Source organism: Helobdella robusta (genome assembly GCF_000326865.2).
Source record: "Helobdella robusta unplaced genomic scaffold HELROscaffold_6, whole genome shotgun sequence".
NCBI lineage: Eukaryota > Metazoa > Annelida > Clitellata > Rhynchobdellida > Glossiphoniidae > Helobdella > Helobdella robusta.
In genome coordinates this window covers 2013734-2036277 of record NW_008705330.1, presented here as the reverse complement: position 1 = coordinate 2036277, position 22544 = coordinate 2013734, and the positions used below count along the sequence as shown (strand labels likewise).

The following is a 22544-nucleotide window of genomic DNA, read 5'->3' as shown; positions in this document are numbered from 1 at the left end:
TCACTATTAGCCGTGAAATCCTCGACAGCAACACCAAAGTAATAAACCTGAACAGCAACTACACGCATCTTAAAATTGCAGAAGCGGTCCTAATTGACATTAATAAACCAAAAATAAATATACAACAAAAAATGACAACCTCACTTCCAACCCGGCGCTTAACCAAGAATGAAAACAAAGAAGTAATAAAAATTAGCATTGCAAATAGTGACAAAGAAGAATATGATGCTATCGATGAAGAAAAAGAGACCAAAGAAGATGACCAGCCAATAAAGAAACCTGACACCTAATTTCCATCTAAGTTCATTTTGACAAAATCAATTTCCATCTATGTTCATTTTGACAAAGTCAATATTTCCCTATATAAACATCAAAAAGCACTGATGATAATTCATTCGGAATTGAAATATGGCCTTATTTGCAGCATGAATTCGGAAAATAAGTTTATTTTGAATTTTAATAAACTAAACGTTCACCAAAAAACTTTAGTGAGAAAAATTGAAAAAACGAACTACAAACATATTAACGCCAAACATTCGCTAGAATTTATAGGATATTGTATATATATATATATATATATATATATATATATATGGAAAAAAATTATATATATAAATTCTTATCATAGACCACCGTTAAACAGAAAATAATACGTTTAAATGAAAATATATAAATTAAAAAATATTAAAGCTACTAGGAAGTTGAAATTAAATAATGGTAAATTTATAAAATGAACGATAATGTTTATTATTCTAATTAATAATATCATGTTTAACAGACAAAAGAAAGGATTTGCAACAATATTTAAATCGACTTGGTTGAAAAATCGTGGTGATAGGTAAAGGCAGTATTTTAAACCAAATTTTAGAAACTAGAACAAAAATTGGAATTAAATAGATCAGTGTTAATATAATTAAACGTAGAGAAAGAGAATTTACGACTATAAAAATAAGTAGGTGATTGTGTGCGCAGATTTGAATGATTAAAAAAAGAGAAAATAGGATAATGATCCAACATATCCGATAAGAGTATCGCAGAATTATTTGGTAAAGAAGTGTTACTAAAAATATCAAAGTAGTTGAACTATCAGAGACACGTGTAGGCGACAAAATCAAAGGATATATATAAGATGCCAATGAGTTAGAAAGCAACACACATTGTGTATAATCTGACATTTGACATTTTTTATTTCATCAAATCAAAACAAAGAAATCAAAAAAATGATATGAAAATCGAAAAGAAAATATGGTTTTCTTGTAATGATTACCAGTGACAATTGTAAAAACGAGAGCATATTTTAAATATTTTAGTGCATGTAAACTCACAATCTTATTACAAATCCTAAAAAACCAAAAATGGAATCATAATTATTAAGTAATCTACTCTTTTACATTTTTATCAGAATGTCGTTTGTAATTATTGAAACACAAATATATATATATATATATATATATATATATATATATATATTTATATTTATATATATATATATATATATATATATATATATATATAGTAATAACAATATTAATAATAATGATAATAACAACAATAACAACAGCAACAACAACATCTACAACAACAATAGTAATAATAATAACAATAACAATGATAATAATATAAACTTGGAAACATGAATATTGTAGTATGATGATATGGCTGATTTTTGTTTTTAATTTGTTGATTTACTTTATGGTCGTTCTTTCAGCAATTTTAAAATTTTAATTTATTTTGTTTAATTCTAATATATATCTATGTAAATAATTTTAAGTTAATTTTATAAATATGTTAAATATATAGTATATAATAATTAATAATATTATATTCAAAAATGTTTCGCGCTTAAAATTAAGTTATACGGTATGACGTCATTTGTTTATAAACGGTAATTTTTGTTATTATTTAAAATATTTTGCACTGACGATGATATATTTTATATCGAAAAAGCTTTCTGCAATTATTTATTTTAATAAACATGAACAATAATAATTTTAGTTTTTTACTTAATAAATTAAATATCTATAATAAAATTTTAATTAGAAAACTTGAAAAATGAATGTATAAATATAATAATTGTATTAACGCGGTTGATTTTCTTAAAAACTGTATCGAATATGGTCTAAATCCTAATTTCACAAGATTATCTAGGACCAACCATCGAAATATGACTAAGGAAGAAGAAAGTGAACAACGATTGCTCCATCTTCGTCGCGAACTCACCAACAAACGAAATTTAATGTTTGAAATTCAATCTAACATTGATCGAATTAAAAACGAATGGGACAATATTGACATTAAAAACGACATAAATATTTTTCTCTTCAACGACGTTCATATTTTCAACTGCAACAAATTAAACAGAAAACTCGACAGAAATTGAATCCCCCAATACTAATGTTAACAACAACAACATCATCATTGTCAATAACAAAAACAATAACAACAGCAGCAGCAACAATAACAACAACAATAGTAATAATAATGATAATAACAACTATAACAACAGCAACGACAACAATAGTAATAATAATAACAATAACAATGATAATAATATAAACTTGGAAACATGAATATTGTAGTATGATGATATGGCTGATTTTTGTTTTTTATTTGTTGATTTACTTTATGACCGTTTTTTCAGCAATTTTAAAATTTTAATTTATTTTGTTTAGTTCTAATATATATCTATGTAAATAATTTTAAGTTAATTTTATCAATATGTTAAATATATAATATATACCTGGTATGCTGCAGCATAGTATGGTTGTGATGGATGTGACATCAAAAGAAATGGGGAGGAGGAAGAAGGATAAGTTTGTGGCAAAGAGAAAGACATGCAAGTTGCAGGATGCAGAGGTGAGGAAGGCATTTGAAATGAAGGTGGCTGAAAATTGGGAGAGTGGTAAGGATGGAGATGTTTGGGAGAGATACAGGGACTGTGTGTTGGCTACGGCAGATAAAGTATGTGGATGGACGAAAGGATGGTTTGGCTACTGTCACCCTACTCTATAGTGTGGCGGTGCAAGGCACTATAGATGGAAGGACTACTTGTAGACCAAGGGGTTGGAGGTTTGGTACCTGGAATGTAGGCACGTTGACAGGAAGAAGTTTTGAAGTGGTGGAGGAGCTGCAGAGGAGAATGGTTGACGTGGCTGCACTACAGGAGATCAGATGGAAGGGTGAGGGTACAAGGTTTGTGGGAGCTAAAGGTGGAAGATATAAGTTGTGGTGGAAGGGGGATGATGGTACGGGAGGAGTTGGTGTGATGGTAAGAGAAGAGTTGGTGGAGAAGGTGTTGGAAGTGAGGCGGAGAAGCAATGGTGGTGGTGATGGTGTTTGGAAAAGTAATAGTGAGGGTGATATCAGGATATGCTCCGCAACAAAGTAGGAAGGAAGAGGACAAGGATAGGTTTTATGATGATGTTTCTGACGAGATTGGGCAAGCGGGGTTGGATGAGTTTGTGGTGTTGTTGGGTGATTTGAATGGTCATGTGGGGGCGGATGCAGACGGATATGAAGATGCACATGGGGGATGGGGATATGGTATACGGAATGAGGAAGAGCGTAGAGTGTTGGAGTTGGCGGATGCACATAGCATGGTGGTGAGGAATACCTGGTTTACAAGGGAACCAGCGCGATTGATTACATATAGGTCAGGGGAGCATAGGTCGATGATAGACTTTATATTGGTAAGGGCCAAACATAGGAAGTATGTAAAGAATGTGAAGGCGATACCTGGTATGCTGCAGCATAGTATGGTTGTGATGGATCTGACATCAAAAGAAATAGGGAGGTGGAAGAAGGATAAGTTTGTGGCAAAGAGAAAGACATGCAAGTTGCAGGATGCAGAGGTGAGAAAGGCATTTGAAGTGAAGGTGGCTGAAAATTGGGAGAGTGGTAAGGATGGAGATGTTTGGGAAAGATACAGGGACTGTGTGTTGGCTACGGCTGATAAAGTATGTGGATGGACGAAAGGAAAGTGTAGGCATGGGGAGACGTGGTGGTGGGATGAAGATATAAGAAGGGTTTTGGAGGTCAAGAAGGAGAGGTTTAGGGTATGGAGAAGGGACATGACGGAGGAAGCGGAGTTTGAGTATAGGAAGGCTAAGAAGGTTGCAAAACAGGCAGTGGCAACTGCAATGACGAAAGCATCAGATAGGTTAATGAAGGAAATGGAATTTGATGTGAGTTCGAGGAAAATGTCCAAAGTAGCAAATCAGTCAATGAGGGATAGGAAAGATGTTATAGGGAATGGATGTGTTTGGGATGGATCTGGCAAGTTGTGCATAGATGAGGAGGAAAAAGCTCAGGTGTGGAAAGCTCATATGGAAAGGTTGATGAATGAAGAGAATGAGCGGGATGGAGATGTGGAATCCGCGGTTACACACGGACCTATAGAGAAGGTGACGATGGAGGAAGTAGAGAAAACAGTTAGAGAAATGAAACTAGGTAAGGCGACAGGGGTTTCGGAAGTGGCGGCAGAACATATAAAAGCGAGTGGGGTGATAGCAATTGAAGTTATGATGAGAATTGCTAACAGTATGTTTGATGATGAAGGTATACCTGAGGATTGGCGACACAGTGTGTTGGTGCCGTTGTATAAGAGCAAAGGAGATGTGAGAGATTGTGGGTCATATAGGGGTGTGAAATTGCTAGAGCACGGAAATTGAGAGGAGGTTGAAAAATATGGTGACAGTTAATGAAATGCAGTGTGGGTTTATGCCTGGTAGGGGAACGGTGGATGCGTTGTTCATGGTGAGAATGTTGCAGGAGAATTATAGAAAGAAGAAACGAAGATTGTACATGTGTTTTTGTGGATCTAGATAAGGCTTTTGATCGAGGTCATTGAATGGGCGTTGAGGAAGAAAGGAGTGAATGAGAGACTTGTTAAAGCTGTGATGCACCTGTATGAAGGGGCAAAGACAAAGGTGAGGGTTGGAAGGGGGATGTCGGACGCTTTTAGTATTAAGGTAGGAGTGCATCAAGGATCAGTGTTATCACCGTTTCTGTTTGCAATTGTGATGGATGTTGTGTGTGGAAACATAATGGAGGGGTTGTTATTTGAGATTTTGTATGCAGATAATTTAGTCTTGATGGCTGATAACATGGTAGAATTTATTTATTTATTTATTCATTCACAAAACCAGAGGGCTAAAAAAAACCACTTATCCGGTAAGAAAAATGAAAAAAAAATGTTCGAAAAATGAATCGTACGTCTATGAATTAAGTAAAAACATAGGATAATAACAGAGATCAATGCACAATGATCGTAATGAATAATGAAAAAGTTTATAGTCAAACATAGAAGATAACTTCATAACTTAAAAAATGTACTACTGATATTATAATTGGTAAATGATATGACAGTTTTAGCCAACAGAGTTAGTTAGGCATATATGTAAATATTAAACGTAATTTAACAATAAATCACATTATAATTAAAAATCTATTTAAATCAATAGTGAGTAAATGATTTTTGAAAACAGCAAGTGAAGTTGAAGACACTACGTCTGCCGGCAATGCATTCCACACTCGGATAATCCGGATACAGTAGAAATATTTTGTTACGTTGTCTCCAGCGTTGAAATCTTGCAGTCGACATGGGTGACCGCGAGTTGACAGATAATGTGAAGGGATGAAAAAACCATTTAAATCTGTGTTGATGAGGTTGTGTAGTATTTTGTACAGCAAGCACAAATCAAGAACCAATCTACGCCGCTCAAGTGTTTGTAGTCCTACCGCTTGCAATCTAGACAAATATGGAAGATGACGAATTGACGGAATGAATTTGGTAAATCTTCTCTGAACATTTTCAATCTTGGTTATTTGATATTTGTAGTGCGGATTCCATAGCGGTGAGCAGTATTCAAGTAGAGGACGTACATAACTGCAAAAAGCCTTCACAAGTAGATCCTTATTCTTAGATGTGAAACATTTGACGATTAAGCGAGCGCGGGAAGAAGCCTTGTGAGTGATGTTGTTGATATGCGCATTAAAATTGAATTTGCTGTCCACTATCACCAAGATCTCTGAAGTCATTTGTACAACTGAGAAGATGTTGATCTATATAATATTGATGTGGAACTAATGTTGATCTCGAAGATGGAAGAAATGAGCAATGACAGCATTTACTCAGAGAGAGTGGCAACTGCTATTTGATACTCCAAGCTGTTATATCGTTGATGGCCTGTTGAAGTTGAACTGAGTTGGATGAACGGCTGTATAATTTAATATCGTCAGCGAATAGCAAACTTGAAACTGAAATAGATGAAATGCGTTCAACAATGTCGTTAATGAAGACAATGAATAGAGTGAGACCCAAGACACTGCCTTGGGGGACACCACTGGTAACCGATACTGAATTGGATAATTTGTTTTGAATTCTAACAAGCTGGGACAAGAAGTCCGACAGCCAGGCAAGCAGATTACCAGATATTCCATAGGATTTTAATTTTCCGACCAGTTTCGAGTGTGACACAGAATCAAAAGCTTTTTGGAAATCGAGGTAAATGGTGTCACAGCCTTCTTTGTTCTGACGAAGTGATATCCAGTCGCTGTAAAATTGCATTAAGTTGGTGCAGGTTGATCTGCCAGGTAGAAAACCATGTTGAAAATGCGTAATTAGTTTGTTTTCTAAAAGAAAGGATAATATTACTTTGTTTATAATCTTTTCCATTGCTCTACAACTTGAACTCGTGAGTGAAATAGGTCGGTAGTTGCTGGGGTGGTTTGTGGGACCCTTTTTATGAATGGGAGTAACAATAGCAGATTTCCATTTAGTTGGTAGCTGGTTATCTCTAAATGATAGATCAAAAATATGACATAATGGAACTGATAGGTTAGATGCACACATCTTCAGGACAACATTCGGTATACCATCTGTTCCAGCTGAGGTTGAATTTTGTAAGTTACGCAGAGTTGTATAAACTGTATGGGGAGTGAAACAAATATCTTCTAACGAGTTGTTGGTTAGACAAGGTATGGAACAATTGGAGTTGTTATCATGTGTAAATACGGAAGAAAAATATTTGTTGAATGCATTGGCCATTATCAGCGGGTCATAGGTCACGCTTTAAACTACTGACATTGGGACGCGATAGCATTTTTTTGTTGACATACTGGTAAAAACTTCTGACATTGCATTTAGAAAGCAGTTTATGTTCATTGACTATTCTGTAACTGTTTGCTAAGCCAGAACATTTTCGTGACATATTCAAATACTGCTCTTTATCATCCGGTGAAGAAGTTCGTTTCTATTTTTTCCAGTAGTGAAGTTTTACTTTATAAGACTGACGAAGTTGATAGGGAACCTGTATTTTGTGTTCTTTGCTTCTCAGAAAAGATCGAGGGATGTAAGTTGCCATAAGATTGTTTATCAAACGCTCAAAAATGTCCCAACATGTGTTGACATCGAAGCAGTGCTGAAAAATATTGTCCCAGTTGATTAGCCTCAGGCATTCATTCATATTAGTGAAGTCTGCACTGTTGTAATTATAAAAGGAAGTGTCGTTATCATTGTTAGAGAATTTGTCAGTTGAGTTATGAGTGATGCAGTTAACTTGAAAGGTAAGGCAGTTGTGATCACTGGAAGAAAATAGACAGGAAATCTCTAACTCGACAAGTAGGCTGGCATCATCAGATAGGATCAAATCTAAAATATTATTTCCACGAGTTGGTTGATCGACAAGTTGGTAGAGACCTAATTCATTGAAAAGTTCGATAAAAGTATTGTAGATGACGTTATTTGGTGCAGAATAATTATTCCAATTAATTAGTGGGAGATTGAAATCACCTAACAAGCAAATCACATCTCCCTTGCTAAGTTTTTTGATGCACCTGGCACTATCAAACGCATATTCCTCTGCTGATTTATCAAAACCACCACTTCGATAGTACGAGATGAAGCGATAATTTTTCTTTGAAATGGAAACATCAATTGAAACTATTTCTATGTGGGAGAACTGGGATGGTATTGAAACGATCTTGTATTGAATAGTGTCATTGATGATGAAAGCCACGCCACCACCACGTGTTGCACGATCTCTGCAGTTAAAATTTGACAGATGGAAAAGTGTTATTGAAAAGAAAGGGTTAAAATTTAATATTGGTAAGACTTGTTTTTAAAGTCTGTGTTTTGGTTTATAGATGCTTAAACGGATTGGCTCCGCAATATCTGTCCGAAATGTTGATTGACAGATCATCGATTTCTTTAAAAACTGGCCTACGATCAGATCGGGGAAACTTGTTTATGGACCAAGGCATTGGAATGAACTTCCATATTTTTTGCGCCGGTCTGGTCTGACTCTTCCCCAGTTTAAGAGTCAATTGAAGACATATCTTTTTTCCTTGTAGAAAATTGCCATAGTTGTAAAGCGCCTATGAGAATGTTTTTAATAGGCGCTATATAAATGATCATATAATAATAATATATATATATATATATATATATATATATATATATATATATAGACCCACGTAAAACATACTTATTCACACACACACACACACACACACACACATATATATACACACACACGCACACACATACACACACATACACGCACACGTACACACACAAATATAAAAGACAAATCAACATTGAAATCACCAACAAGAAAAATATCTGAAAAAGGTTCGTTACATTTACACACTCCTTGTCAGTTGTTAAGTCTATTGGCTAAAGTATAAACATTGTTTGAGAAAAATATTGTAGAAAAATACATTTTCAAAGTTTATCAACAAACTCCTGCAAGTTTTGTTTGAACATTTCACGGATTTACAAATCATATTTGAATATTCTACAATATAATGGCTGGTAAGTGTTTGGTTTGTAATGTTAAGGTTCCACCAAAGGATATACTGCGTTGTAAATTCTGCATTGCTATAGTGCACTGGAAGTGTGCAGGGATTTCTGAGTCAACATTTAAAGAATTTCAGAATGTTACCAATTTTCTGTGAAGTTGTGATAATTGCCTGGAACAAGTTGAGATAAAATTTTCGAAAAAGTTAAATGATTTAGTTGATGACATTAAAATACCAACAAATTAATGAGTGGTCAAATGAAGGATATTTTGGACAAAATTAATGGAAAAGCAAATGGTGATAATCTTTCTTGTAAGATGAATGTGCTTCAAGAAAGCCTTAAAAAGTCATATGCTGATACCCTGAAGGATGTGGTTGTCAAAGACGTGGTGAAAATGAATGAAGATGTAACGAGCTTAAATGATGATATACAAGCCTTGAAGAAAGAAGTTATTAAAACTAAAGAGACCATTAAATCTTTCAGTGTAATAGAGAAAAGATCTTGTAACTTCATAATTTTCAAATTGAAGGAAAATTGTCAGCAAAATTTCAATGACAGCAAAAGTGATGATGAGGATAAAATTGCGCGCATCTTTGGTAGGATAGTGAATGACAAGATGGATCGATCATTCATAGTTAAACATTATAGATCGTTGCTCCTTGTCGTTATGTCAAATCTACTCATGTACCATCCGCCCTTTGGTTTGACTCTGAATGTCGTTCATTAAAACGCAATTGTCGAAAACTAGAACGATTGTATAGGAAAATGAAAAATGATTTTAATCGAAATGCATGGCGCTTAGCGTTAAAAGAAAAAATACAAAAATTTTCCCAAAAAAGAAACAAATTTTGGTCAAATCAAGTTGATTCGTTTAAAAAAACAACCGAAAAAATTGTGGAATATTCTCGACAAAATTTTATCTAAAAATCACAATAATAACCAAACAAATGATTTCTCCCCCAATGATTTTATGACTTTTTTTATCAATAACATCAATAATATTCGTAGCACGACTATAGAAAATACTAACAAACCAATCCAGTTTGAATATGTCTCTAGGGTTGTCTTACCTGATTCAATTGTTAATCTTTCCAATTTTCAAATGTGCACTCCAGATGAATTGCGTAAAATAGTTTATGACTCTCCTAGCAGTTCTTGTTCTTTTGATCTGATTCCAAAATACATATTCAAAAAATTTATAGATCTTTTTTTGACATTTTTTGTCAACCAATGTTTATCAACTGGCAGTTTTCCCAACCCTTTGAAACATGCTATTGTAACCCCACTTCTAAAAAAATCAAAGTTGGACAACAACGTTATCAAATTACCGTCCTTTCTCTAATCTTTCATTCATTTCTAAAGTCATTGAACGAGTTGTTATCAAACAATTGTTACAGCATTTAAACAAAAACAATTTGTTGCCAAAGAACTAATCCGGCTATCGCCAATATTTTTCCACAGAAACTGCACTCATTGACATTTTCTCCCAGTTGTTCTCTTCAATTGACAATCAATGGGTTTCTTTTTTGGCATTATTTGATATGAGTGCTGCATTTGATTGTTTCGATCATACTTGTCTCATGTATAAACTCTCCACAAATTTTTCTTTCTCTGATTCAGTCTTATCGTGGTTCTCTTCCTATCTTTTAGGCCGCACCCAGCAGGTTTCTTAAAACAACACTCTCTCTGACGTGAACAAACTATCGTTTGGTGTCCCCAAGGGATCTGTGTTGGGACCTCTGTTGATGTTTTTGATATTCAAAAATATGAGTTTAGCTCCCATGCCTTTGCTGATGATATTCAGTTATTGGTATCTTGTCCTGTTGATTCGATTGACGCTTATCTGAATAATCTGATTGATTGTCTTATCGAAGAGTATGAATCAGTTAAAGTTAAATCAATCTAAGACACAAATATTACCGGTTGGTTTATGGCAGCAGCTCTCAAAAGTCAAAATTTTATCGATCTGTATTGTCAATGACATCCTTAAATTTTCCACATCTGTCCGTAGTCTTGGAGTTATTATTGACTCAAACCTAAAGATGGATTTACATATTAATAATTTAGTGAGGGTCTTCTCTGTTGCAGTTTCGTTTGATGATTGAGAAAACACCGAACCTGAAGAGCAGTGAGAGGGAGAAGAAAAGAATAGTATTCGTTTGGATAGGCTGGACACGTGTTTCGTCCCTGCCGGGGACTCATCAGCAGCCCGAACACCGGTCAGAATAGTTAACGCAGTTTCTTATAAAGCCCGCACAAATCACCTCGTTAGTTCGTGGTGTTTTATTTATTAATCTTTTAGTCACTAGAATTTTCAATCCGACAGCTCCAACCAACTCTCTCTATTACGCAATGTCAAAAAATCCTTAAACACGTCTGTTCTTCAAAATTTGATTTCCTCTTTTGTTTTTTTCAGACTGGACTATTGCAATGGTCTTTTTATGGTGTCACCAAAAGATCTTTTTCAAAGCTTCAGTCAATACAGAATCGTGTGGCCAAGCTGGTTTTGGGTGGTTCGTGGTTCGATCATATTACGCTTATTTTGAAAAAGTTGCACTGGTTGAGGGTTGAGAAACATGTTTCTTCAAGTTAGCAGTTTTGATGTTTAAATGTGTCAATAATGCAGCACAATATTATAATGGTTATTGTATTATGTATATATATATAATTGGTAAACCATTACCCGCGTTAGGCCAGACGTACGTTTCGTCTCTCACGAGACTCGTCAATAATATATATATATATATATATATATATTATATATATATATAAATGTGTCAATAATGCAGCACAATATTATAATGGTTATTGTATTATGTATATATATATAATTGGTAAACCATTAACCGCGTTAGGCCAGACGTACGTTTCGTCTCTCACGAGACTCGTCAATAATATATATATATATATATATATATATATATATATATATATATATATAATTGATCTGTTGACATATATATAGTTGGTGATGACATAAAAAGTTGTTGACGACATGTATGGTTTATATGTGTGGTTCATTATAAAAATGAACGGTATATATATAAATATATATATATATATATATATATATATGAAAAAATATATGTTATAAAAATATATATAAACAAAATATATATATATAAATATTTTCCAATTTTTGACCAAATTTATTAACTTATGTCTATGTACAGGAAAATTCCTAAAATGGACAAACACAGCATAGTTGTACCAGTTCTTAAAAAATTCAGAATTGGATGTTTGGATGTAAACGATTTAAATAATTATAAGGCAATAAATAATCTTTCGTTTATTTTAAAAGTCATCAAACGTACCACTTCTCGAGAATTGTTAAAATATTTGACGCGTAATAAGTTGTTGTCTGCTCATCAATCAGGTTACAAACAGATACACTCTTCAGAAACTGCTCTGTTACAAATATCGTCAACGTTATACGAGGCAATCGATTCGCAGGATCCATTGTTAGCGTTCTTAGATATGAGCTCGGCCTTTGACTGCGTAAACCATGAAACGAATCAGCTTGAGTTTTGATGTCATAGGAGTTGCTCATTTATGGTTCAATTCTAATCTCACGGCAAGGACGTAATAGGTTTTGTTCAATATTTAGACAGAGGTCGTCACATCTGTTGTACCACAATGGTCGGTATTGAGGCCATTACTTTTTTTTCTTTTATACTGGATAAATTTTGGGTTTTCTGTCATAATATACCATGGATATAATGGATATGGCATAAAAATTAATTTATAACTAAAAATGTTTTTTATTCTATGGTTCAAGCATCGTCGTTGTCTTCGTCAGCGTCTTTGAGTAATCGTCTAATCTGAAATTATCGCCTGCGAAGCTTTTTGTCTCGTTTTTTTTTAAAATTCGATTTCGTATTGCATTTTATATATTATATACTATATTTAGTACATTTAAAAAAGAAAAGGGATTAGTATAATTTTCTGCATATATACATTTCGTTTTATACATTTTAAATTCCTACATACTACATGCAGGTCGCACGATTTTTGTACATAATCTACTTTTTCCTATAAAGCAAAATTTGCTGATTAAAATAATACCAAATTTATTATTGTAGCATTTATAGTTACCGAGAAAACGAATTTTGAAAGAATTATTTTTACTTTCAACTTGCGCCATGTTAAGAGTGGCGCTCAAATGGAGCATGGAGGTGTTATATTCGCGCACAAGACGTGAAAAGAACGATTTAAAATTGAACACAACACAATTTTTTCTTCTTTTTTTTTATAACAGCTGTAAATTAAGAAAATAATAATTATGAATAATTTATATTTACAATAAAATTTAATGATAAATGATTAATTATAATTATAAAATAATTATATATATCTATAATTTATATATATATTATATAATATGTTATAATAATTATATATTATTAATATATAAATATTATATTATTATGATATAATAAGGGGTGCTGAAGGTCTTGAATATTTTTCTTTTACAAAATCTCTCAAAGCTTGAGCTTGCATAATGATTTTGAAAAGGCTTCAACAAATAGAATAGAAATATCTGTAAAAAAAATAAATTCATTTTATTATGCATCATTTTATCATATTCTAATTACAAAAATATTTTTACAGAATGTTAAATAAATGGTTATTTATCACATTTCTTCAAAAATTGTCGTTGTTGCTTGTGAAACTTAGCAGTTACGAACATTCTGATGAAAAACTACCAATACAATTCAAACAACACATTTTGAATTTCGTGACCACGCGGTGCGCACGGAAAAAAATCCATAAAAAAATTCATTATACTCTAATTTTAAAAATATTTTTACAGAATTTGAAACAAATGGTTATTTATCACATTTCTTCAAAAAAAGTCGGGGTTGCCCATGAAGCTTAGCAGTTTTGAACATTTTTATAAAAAAAACACAACCAATACAAATGCATTTTCGTGACCGCGTGGTGCGCACGGAAAAAAATCCGTAAAAAATATTTCTTTTACTCTAATTTCAAAAATATTTTTTATGGAATGTTAATAAATGATAAATAATCACATTTCTTCAAAAAAATTCGGTGTTACCCATGTTTTACTAATTTTTAAAAATAATTTAAAATACACCAACCTCGTAGCGAATAGTCTGCAACAAATGTGACTGACAATAACAAAGAAAAAATATTTTTATAATAATACACATTTCTTTTATCGCTCATAACAACCAAAAATTTTATAGATGGGCGCATTTTCGAAAATTAAACAAAAATAACGACGACGAAAACGCGAGTTTGCGATAACAATGTAAATTCACTTTCATGAAAAATCGTTAAAGTTCAGCGCGCGCGCTTCCGCATTCAAAATAATTTGTGCTGATATTAATTAAGTTAAATTTAAATTCAGACTCCCAAAGAATGATATTAAGAGAATGCGATGGGAAAACCTCATTAAAAAATACATTGACAATAAGGATGAAAAAAAAGATTTTAATTTTTAGCAACCATTTTACACCAGAAAGTTTTCATAAAGTTGGTTTGAAATTTTTTTTTCAAAAAGATGTTTTTCCAACAATATGTGACAAGGTTAGTGTTACGTATATAAAAACCAATCATTTCAAGTTTGAATTGTATAATTTAAATGTTTTTAAAGTTATAATTTTGAAATTAAGATATTGTTGTCATGATAATTTTTTTGAAGTGTTCTTTATTTATGTTATGATTTATTATATACCAAAAATAAACTTATTTTAATTTTTGAAGTTTGTAAACAATAACCTGCTTCTATCATAATTTAAACATTTTGTATTTTTAGCCTTCTTCAGATGTAAAGTTAGTTTCCAATAATATTTCTGCAACGTTAATAACTGATGTGATGTCAAGTGTAAATTTTATTTGTATTTTTGTATCTATATATTATCAAGATTGTGTTACATTTTAAGCCACCAAGTATTACAAATTTCAGTTTTTACTAAATATTTTTAAAAATTTGCTTTGCGTTAAGTTTTGTTATATTTATATTAAAACATAAGAAGCATGTTTATGTTTTATGTATAAGATATAAACATAATTAAACATTTGTCTTGTCGTTCTGACCGGAGTTATCACCTTAAAGATATTAGTTAGATGCCTTGCAAATAATATGAGATCAAGCTACAGTGGAGAGAATACTTCAATAGTCTGTTAAACGAAACAAATCCAATCAATGTTAACTTTGACGCTCCACTCATCGAAGGTCCGATTCCAGACATCACTGTAGAGGAGCTTACAGAAGCTCTGAAAGCTATGAAGGATGGAAAGGCAGCAGGGCCCTCTGGACTCACAAATGACATTATCAAAGCATCTGGTACTGCAGGTATCCAAACGTTACTACAACTTTGCCGTGAAATCTGTAGAAATTGCTCAATGCCGACTGAATGGAACTATAGCATGACAGTCCCGCTATACAAAGGCAAAGGTGATTCATTGAACTGTTCATCATATCGGGGTATACGTCTGTTAGAACACTCCCTGAAAATTGTCGAAAAAATCATTGAGAGAAGATTAACGTCGAGCATCACAATCGGAAATTATCAATTTGGTTTTCTAGCGGGGAAATCAACAATTGATGCAATTCACATCCTTCGGCAACTGCAAGAGAAGTACCTCGCAAAGCATCAACAACTATCACACATTTTTGTAGACCTTGAAAAAGCATTTGATCGAGTTCCCCGTGAAGCAATCAGGTGGAGTCTACGTAGACAACTCATTCCAGAATATCTTGTTCGACTTGTGATGGAAATGTATACAAATACTAAGACTTTTGTCAGCACAACGGTTTGAAACACAGATGCATTTGACATCGGCGTTGGAGTTCACCAAGGCTCGATTGTTATTTATAACTGTGATGGAAGAAATCACAAAACCGATACGCACTGGTGACATTTGGAATCTAGTATAAGCTTATGATATTGTTTTAACAGCCGCGTCTGAGCAGAATGCAGCACAGATGTTTGAAGATTAGAACACCAGACTTGCCGATCATGGATTCAAAGTCAACATCAGCAAAACCAAAGCAATGAACATTGGTGAACCCATCCAATCCACAGCTACTGGACGATGGCCCTGTTCAGTTTGTAAAGCTAGTGGAGGTAACTATTCAATCAAGTGTCAGCAGTGTCACAAACGTCGTTCAAAAATAATTGGTACTTTATCTAAAGTGTCCAATTTTGTTTGTCCTGCTTGCATCAATCCACAACAACAAATTCGAAATAGCACTGTTTTTGAAGCCATTAAAATAAAAAAAGTCACATCGTTTCAATATCTAGGGGATGTTCTGGATTGTACTGGAACAGCTGAAGCTGCCGTTCGAGCACGCATACGTTCAGCCTGGAATAAGTGGCATCTCCTTGCATCTATATTGATGCGGCGTGACATCCCACTACCACTACGATCAAGACTGCAGGCCCGGTTCTTCCATTAGGCAAACTAGGCAGCTGCCTAGGGCCGCCGATTTTAGGGGCCGCCAATTTTGCAAAATAACTTAAATAAGCATCAAAAAATATTTATGGAAATTTAAAAAAAAAATGAAACAACGTCGTTTTATAAATATTTTTCAAGACGTGTTTCCAAATGTTACGACTGCTTTGCGAATTTTATTAACAGTACCTATAACGGTGGCATCAGCCGAACGCAGTTTTTCCAAATTAAAACTAATCAAGACATACTTACGTTCAACAATGACACAAAATAGACTTGTTTGATTAGCACAAATTTCTATCGAAAATGATATTGCTTCTGAACTCGACTATTCAGCATTAATTGACGATTTTGCAAACATGAAAGCCAGAAAAGTCAAATTCAAAAAAAGCAAAAATGAATATTGTAATTTATTCAGATGATCATTCGGTGCACTGAAACTGAATAATTATATTTTACTAGCTAGTAGCTACTATAATTACTTTTTACTTTTATGTTGGGCAGTTCTCAGAAAATGGCATTAATAATAAAATTTGACATACAATTTTTAATTCAATTCAAAGTTCTAAAATCTAATGTATTTAATAATTTGAATTCTATTTTTAAAATATGGAAAAATATTTTTTATAAAAATTGTAAGAACCTATCCAATAAACTAGGTAAAATATGGGTGGATAAAATATAGGTTCAAAAATAATATTATATATTATGTAATATCAATACGTATATACAAAAAAACTAGAAAAAAAACAAAAATAAGTTTTTCCTCCAAGTCACTGACATTGATATATCATATATCGGTAGAGTAGCCAACACCATAGATGTAGCTCTGCCTAGGGCCGCCAAATGTCTGGAACCGGGCCTGTCAAGACTTTATAAATCTGTGATACGTCCGGTGTTGTTATATGGTGCAGAAACATGGCCAATGACAACCAAACTGGAACAACAACTTCAACGAACCGACATGAAAATGTTCCGATGGATGCAACGAATTAGTCTGAAGGACCACATCAAATCTACCGAAATCCTGCGTCGTGCTGGTTTAGATGATATAAAGGACGAATGCCGGCAACACCGTCTGCAGTGGTTTGGTCATGTCAAACGAAGTGGAAACAGTGCCATAACTTCTCTTGCAGATGTTGAAGTACCTGGCACACGTCCCAAAGGCCGTCCAAAGAAGTCCCGGTCGCAAACAATCGAGCAAGACATGAAAGCTCTAAATTTAAATGAAATGGATACAACTGATCGTCTGATTTGGCGCAAAAAGTTGATGGCAAAGAAACAACGTCCTACCTCGGGAAACCGGGTCTCTGGACACAAAACGAAGATTGATTGATTGATTGCAAATAATAACTTATATTCAAAAACGTCCAGTGTTAATAAAACTTTAATAATTTAACATTTCATTTACCCTCAACATCATCGCGGCCAGTTGAAAAACTATCAACATCTGCTGTTAAATTGGTTTGTATGTTTGACAGGTTATAACATAATATACGTAACAAATAAAATTTATTAAACTTTCTGCAACTCTCAAATACAAATAGTTACCTAAAAAAAATTTTATATGGCTTGCATCATTATATCAACTTTTTTCATTTCAAAATGTAAACTTAACAGTTTTAACCCTTTCCTTACATTATTTGTCAGTTTTAATAATTCATTTTTTTATCTAATTCATTTTTGCATACAAACTATAACTTTTTTTTGAGATAAACTCTAGATAATGCTATATCAATTGGAAGTTTCTATGGAAAAAAAATATTTCATTTCATTTACAATTTTTAATAAAATATTTTTAAACAATTGTCTCTTTGTTGTCAAATTAGTTGCCATTGACTTAACGTAAATGATTTGCACTTAAATATAAAACTATCCTTATTTTAATCGCTAAAAGTAAATTATTGAAAATACATTTAAAAAATTTATTTAAATATTATTTATGTTATCACTGATTAAATGTAGAATTAACATAGCTTGCTAAAAACAGTCCATTTCATATTCGTGGCATTCAGATTAGTCATTATTTTACTCTGGTTTTTATCAATAACTAGAAATTATTAAAATTGAAAGCAGACATTTTTTCATTTTTTTATATATACAATGCAAATTCAAGAGACAACATGAAAGCTTATGAAATTTGGTTCAGCTTCAGATTATATATTCAAAAAAAGGTACTCAAATATATGATTGTCAGCTATTGTTATTACAGTAATTATGAGCAGTCATGCATTTGGTATACATTCTTATGAATTTACATATCACGTTCATAACAATAATAAAATAAAAAGTAAAGACAAATTAATATTTATGATTGACTGTGATTGATTATCAGAATATCCATTGCAGAGCAGAGTGAGAGATTTGTAATTTTGGAAATTAGTATCAAAAAAGCCCAACGCAACTGAAACACACCAGTGACGTTAGCAATCAAACATTACCAGCTTATATTGCTAGTTTTTTAAAGCGAAATTCTTATTTGGTAATAACTCAACTACGGAAGATATGACAATAATCGAAAACTAGACGATATTCTAACATAGATAAAAAGCTAAATGTTTTTTTAAATTAATTTTTCATTGACGTTTTTGGTTCTATGGATCAAGATTTTTTGCAAAAATTTATTTTAACCGATGTATGAATATATATATATATACATATGAGACTTGCCATATCCATTATATATATCCATGTAATATACAGATGATTGTTAGCTGTCCAGCCGATAAATTTCAGGATGCAATAAATAGATTAGTGCATTGTTTTACTGAGGTGGGTGTGTGGACGGTATCGAATCGACTAAAACTCAACTTACGTAAACCTAAACTGGAAAAAGTTGGCCCGTAGCCGCAGTTGCCGCGTGTCAAAATTGATTCGGTTCGCATAGATGGCCATGACATTGAGTTTTGCAGTAATGTTTCTAATCTAGTAAGGCTCGTTGACGTACGTTGATCACGTCAAACTATTAACTAAATTGTGTGCTGCCCAACTATGCACATAAAATACGTTCGATAAGAAAATTTTTGAGCAAAAGTACGATTGAAAAATTGATGTTGGACTATTCCAGGCCCGGAACTAGGGGGGGGGCAAAGGGGGTAAGCGCTCCGGGCGGCAAATTTAAGAGATTTTGAAAAGTTTAAAAAAATTTTTAAAAGTTATTCATTTTTGTCAAAATTCGGATCAAAGTAAATTTGATTTTTTTTGTATTTATTTATATTCTATTTGTATGGTTATATATATATATATATATATATATAAACATTATAATACTAATAATATTTAAAACGGAATCTTTATCTTATTTGTAATTTTTTGTTTATTTGAGTTTTGCAGACACGCCATTTTGAATAAATTCACGCCGCGAAAATATTTTATTAGTTTATTTTTATTCGTTTTCGTGTTTAAAAATAATATTGATGGCAAAAAAAGATTTAGTGGAGCCGAATACAGAAAATTTGCTAAAGAAAAACGAAGAAAAGAAAGAGATACGCGTCACTAACGCCAAAATTAAAAACGTTATTTAGCAAATCTAATGTTTCTGATAAAAAAGGCTCAGAAGAAAAATAAGATAGACAATTTTATTGTTTAATTAATTTAATATTAATTGAAAAATGTAACATTGTGGACAATGTGAATTAATTATGCTTCCATCTTACTAAAATAATTGTTTTTAAATTTTATAATTTGGTATTTGGTAATAAATTTTAAATTCAATGCATAAAAGATGAATAAATAAAATAAAATATAAAAAGTTAAATTTAAGAATTTTTGAAACTTTGGATATAATATTTTAAAATTTAATTTAAAATAATATTTTAAAATTTAACTTTGAAAGTATAATCCATAATTTTAATATTGTAGGTGAAATGAAAGCTAATAAAAATGAGAGCACAGAACATGCTTTTGGTTTGAACCTCAATCCTTCCACTAAAGAAAATGAAGCTGTTGAAGAAATATTATCTCAACCAAACCTAACTTTTAACCTAAGTAAGTTATATTTAAAACGTTATAAATTTTTATTAATAATTCTTAATTAAAAAATAACTTATATAATGTTTATTTTGTTTATAATTCTTGTTTTTAATATTTTAGATAAATGGCAGCTAAAGAAGAGAGCGAGGAAAATGTTTTTTGGTTCAACCTCAATCTTACAAATAAAACTGTAGAAGAATTGCTATCTCAATCAGACCCCACAAGAAGACATCCAAGTTTCCTTTTAATTTCAGTGATCTTGGTTCATGGCCACAAAATTTTTCTGATTTAAAAAGGTGTTTCATAACAAAAATGAGATTTGAAAATTTGACTGAACCAAATTTAATTAATAGTAGCAGAAAAGGACGCAATTTAACCAAAGATAGGTTTTATAGTTTTCAAAAATGGACAAAAAATAAAAAGATCACTTTAGAATCTTGTTGTGAGTTAAAATAAATAAAACAAACACAATTCAGGCGTAATAAAATATTATCTTTATTCCCACGTGAATCTAGAACCGTTTCGTTTTACAAGCTATCAGGAAAAAAGGGGAGAAGTCGAGAGAGAAGCAAAGACATAAAAATTAACATAGATTATGTAACATTTAAAATTGCAATAATCTTTAATAACAATCAATATATGAGATAGTTAATAAATAAATGTTTAATCCCTAAAACTCCAAAATTAGATTCATCAAAAACAGATGTAATGGAAAGCGGTATTGCGCTGTGTTGTAGATGCTGTTCCATTCTTGGTAAAAAAGGAGCCCATTTCGAGGAACTAAAGAAAACTGTGATTTTAGTGATCCATCTAGTGGAAAGTTCGAGAAACTAAAGAAAACTGTGATTTCAGTGACTCATCTAGTGGAAAGTTCTTGAACACAGTTGAACTTATTTCTCGTTATAATGTCCCTCTTCAACAACACATTGAGCGGCATAAGAAAGAACAAATATCATATTTTTCACATAAATTACAAGATGAGTTTATAAAAATTATTGCTAATAATATAAAGCAAAGAATAATAAAAGACATTTTGGATGAAAAATATTTTTCCTTAATATTTGACTGCACTCCAGATATCAGTCACAGTGAAAAATAACTCAGGTAGTACGTTACGTGAAAAAAGATACAACGGAAATAGAAGAAAGTTTTATTGATTTTTTCCCAGTTAGTGACAAAACAGTTGAAGGTCTCAGTCAAGAAATTTAAAAAAAATAGACATAGATGGACTTAACTTGAAGAATTGTAGGGGTCAATCCTCTGACAACGGGGCAAATATGGCGGGAAAATATAAAGGAGTATAGTCCTGATTATTGCAGAAAAACAAACTGGCATATTTTGTTCCATGTGCTGCACACTGTCTCAATTTGGTTGGTGCTAATGCAGCCAGTGCTATTATTAAGGCTAAAAACTTTTTTGGAATTTTGAACAGTTTGTATTCTTTTTTTGCTGTTTCAACTTCTCGCTGGAAAGTTCTTAAAAAAAATATGCCGATAACATTGAAGCCTGAAAGCAAAACAAGATGGTCTGCAAGATTAGATGCGGTCGAAGTTGTATATAAACATTATAGTAAAGGCTACCCGAAACCTCAAAGGTCTTTCAACATTCATGAAGTCTTGCAGAGAGTTTGCACCATCTGAGGCCATTGCTGATGGTAAACTGTTAGCAAAAATGAATAATCTAACATCTGAATTTTCAGAAAAAGGACCAAGAAAGAAAAAAAAATGCCTGATGAGTTGTGTAACAGTGAAGCTCTTGCAAGTGTTGAAAAACTGTACCAAGTGACAGAAATCATTGACCGGATGATTACAGAATTTAGTGACAGATTTGAAGCTTTGAATAATGTAAATAGCATGTTTAGATTTTTGAGTGGTGTTAAAATTGAAAAAATGCAAAAAGCAGATCTAAAAATTAAAGCAGAAGAATTGGCAAATATATACTCAGGTGATTTCAACATTGAAGAATTCAACTTTGAAATAGAAATTTTTAAGCATCACGCTTTGACAGTTGACAAAACTTTGAAAAAAGCCACATCAAAAGAAATGTTAACCCTCATTTATAAAAATAAATTAGAAGAAGGTTACCCTAACATCATTATTGCATTGAGAATGTTTCTCACATTGCCTGTCACAGTGTCATCTGGAGAACGAAGTTTTAGCAAACTCGAAATCATCCAGAACTACATGAAAAGTACAATGGGACAGGAGAGACTTCCAATCTAAGCATAATTTCAATCGAACACAAACGAGCATCCCTTGTCAATTTTGATGATGTAATCAACACTTTTGCAGCTAAAAAACTAGAAGAATTTGTTTTTAATGTAATATTCAAAACAATTATTTGA

The 22544-nt window shown here is 32.3% G+C and overlaps 1 protein-coding gene across 1 annotated transcript; it reads left to right on the top strand.

The window, feature by feature from the left end:
- Positions 1–21924: 21924 nt before the first annotated feature.
- HELRODRAFT_164139 (hypothetical protein) lies at positions 21925–22544 on the top strand (the record flags this gene model as incomplete). Its single annotated transcript, XM_009029159.1, has 2 exons — positions 21925–22279; positions 22492–22544. 2 exons carry the CDS (start codon positions 21925–21927, stop codon positions 22542–22544), a joined length of 408 nt encoding a protein of 135 aa, XP_009027407.1.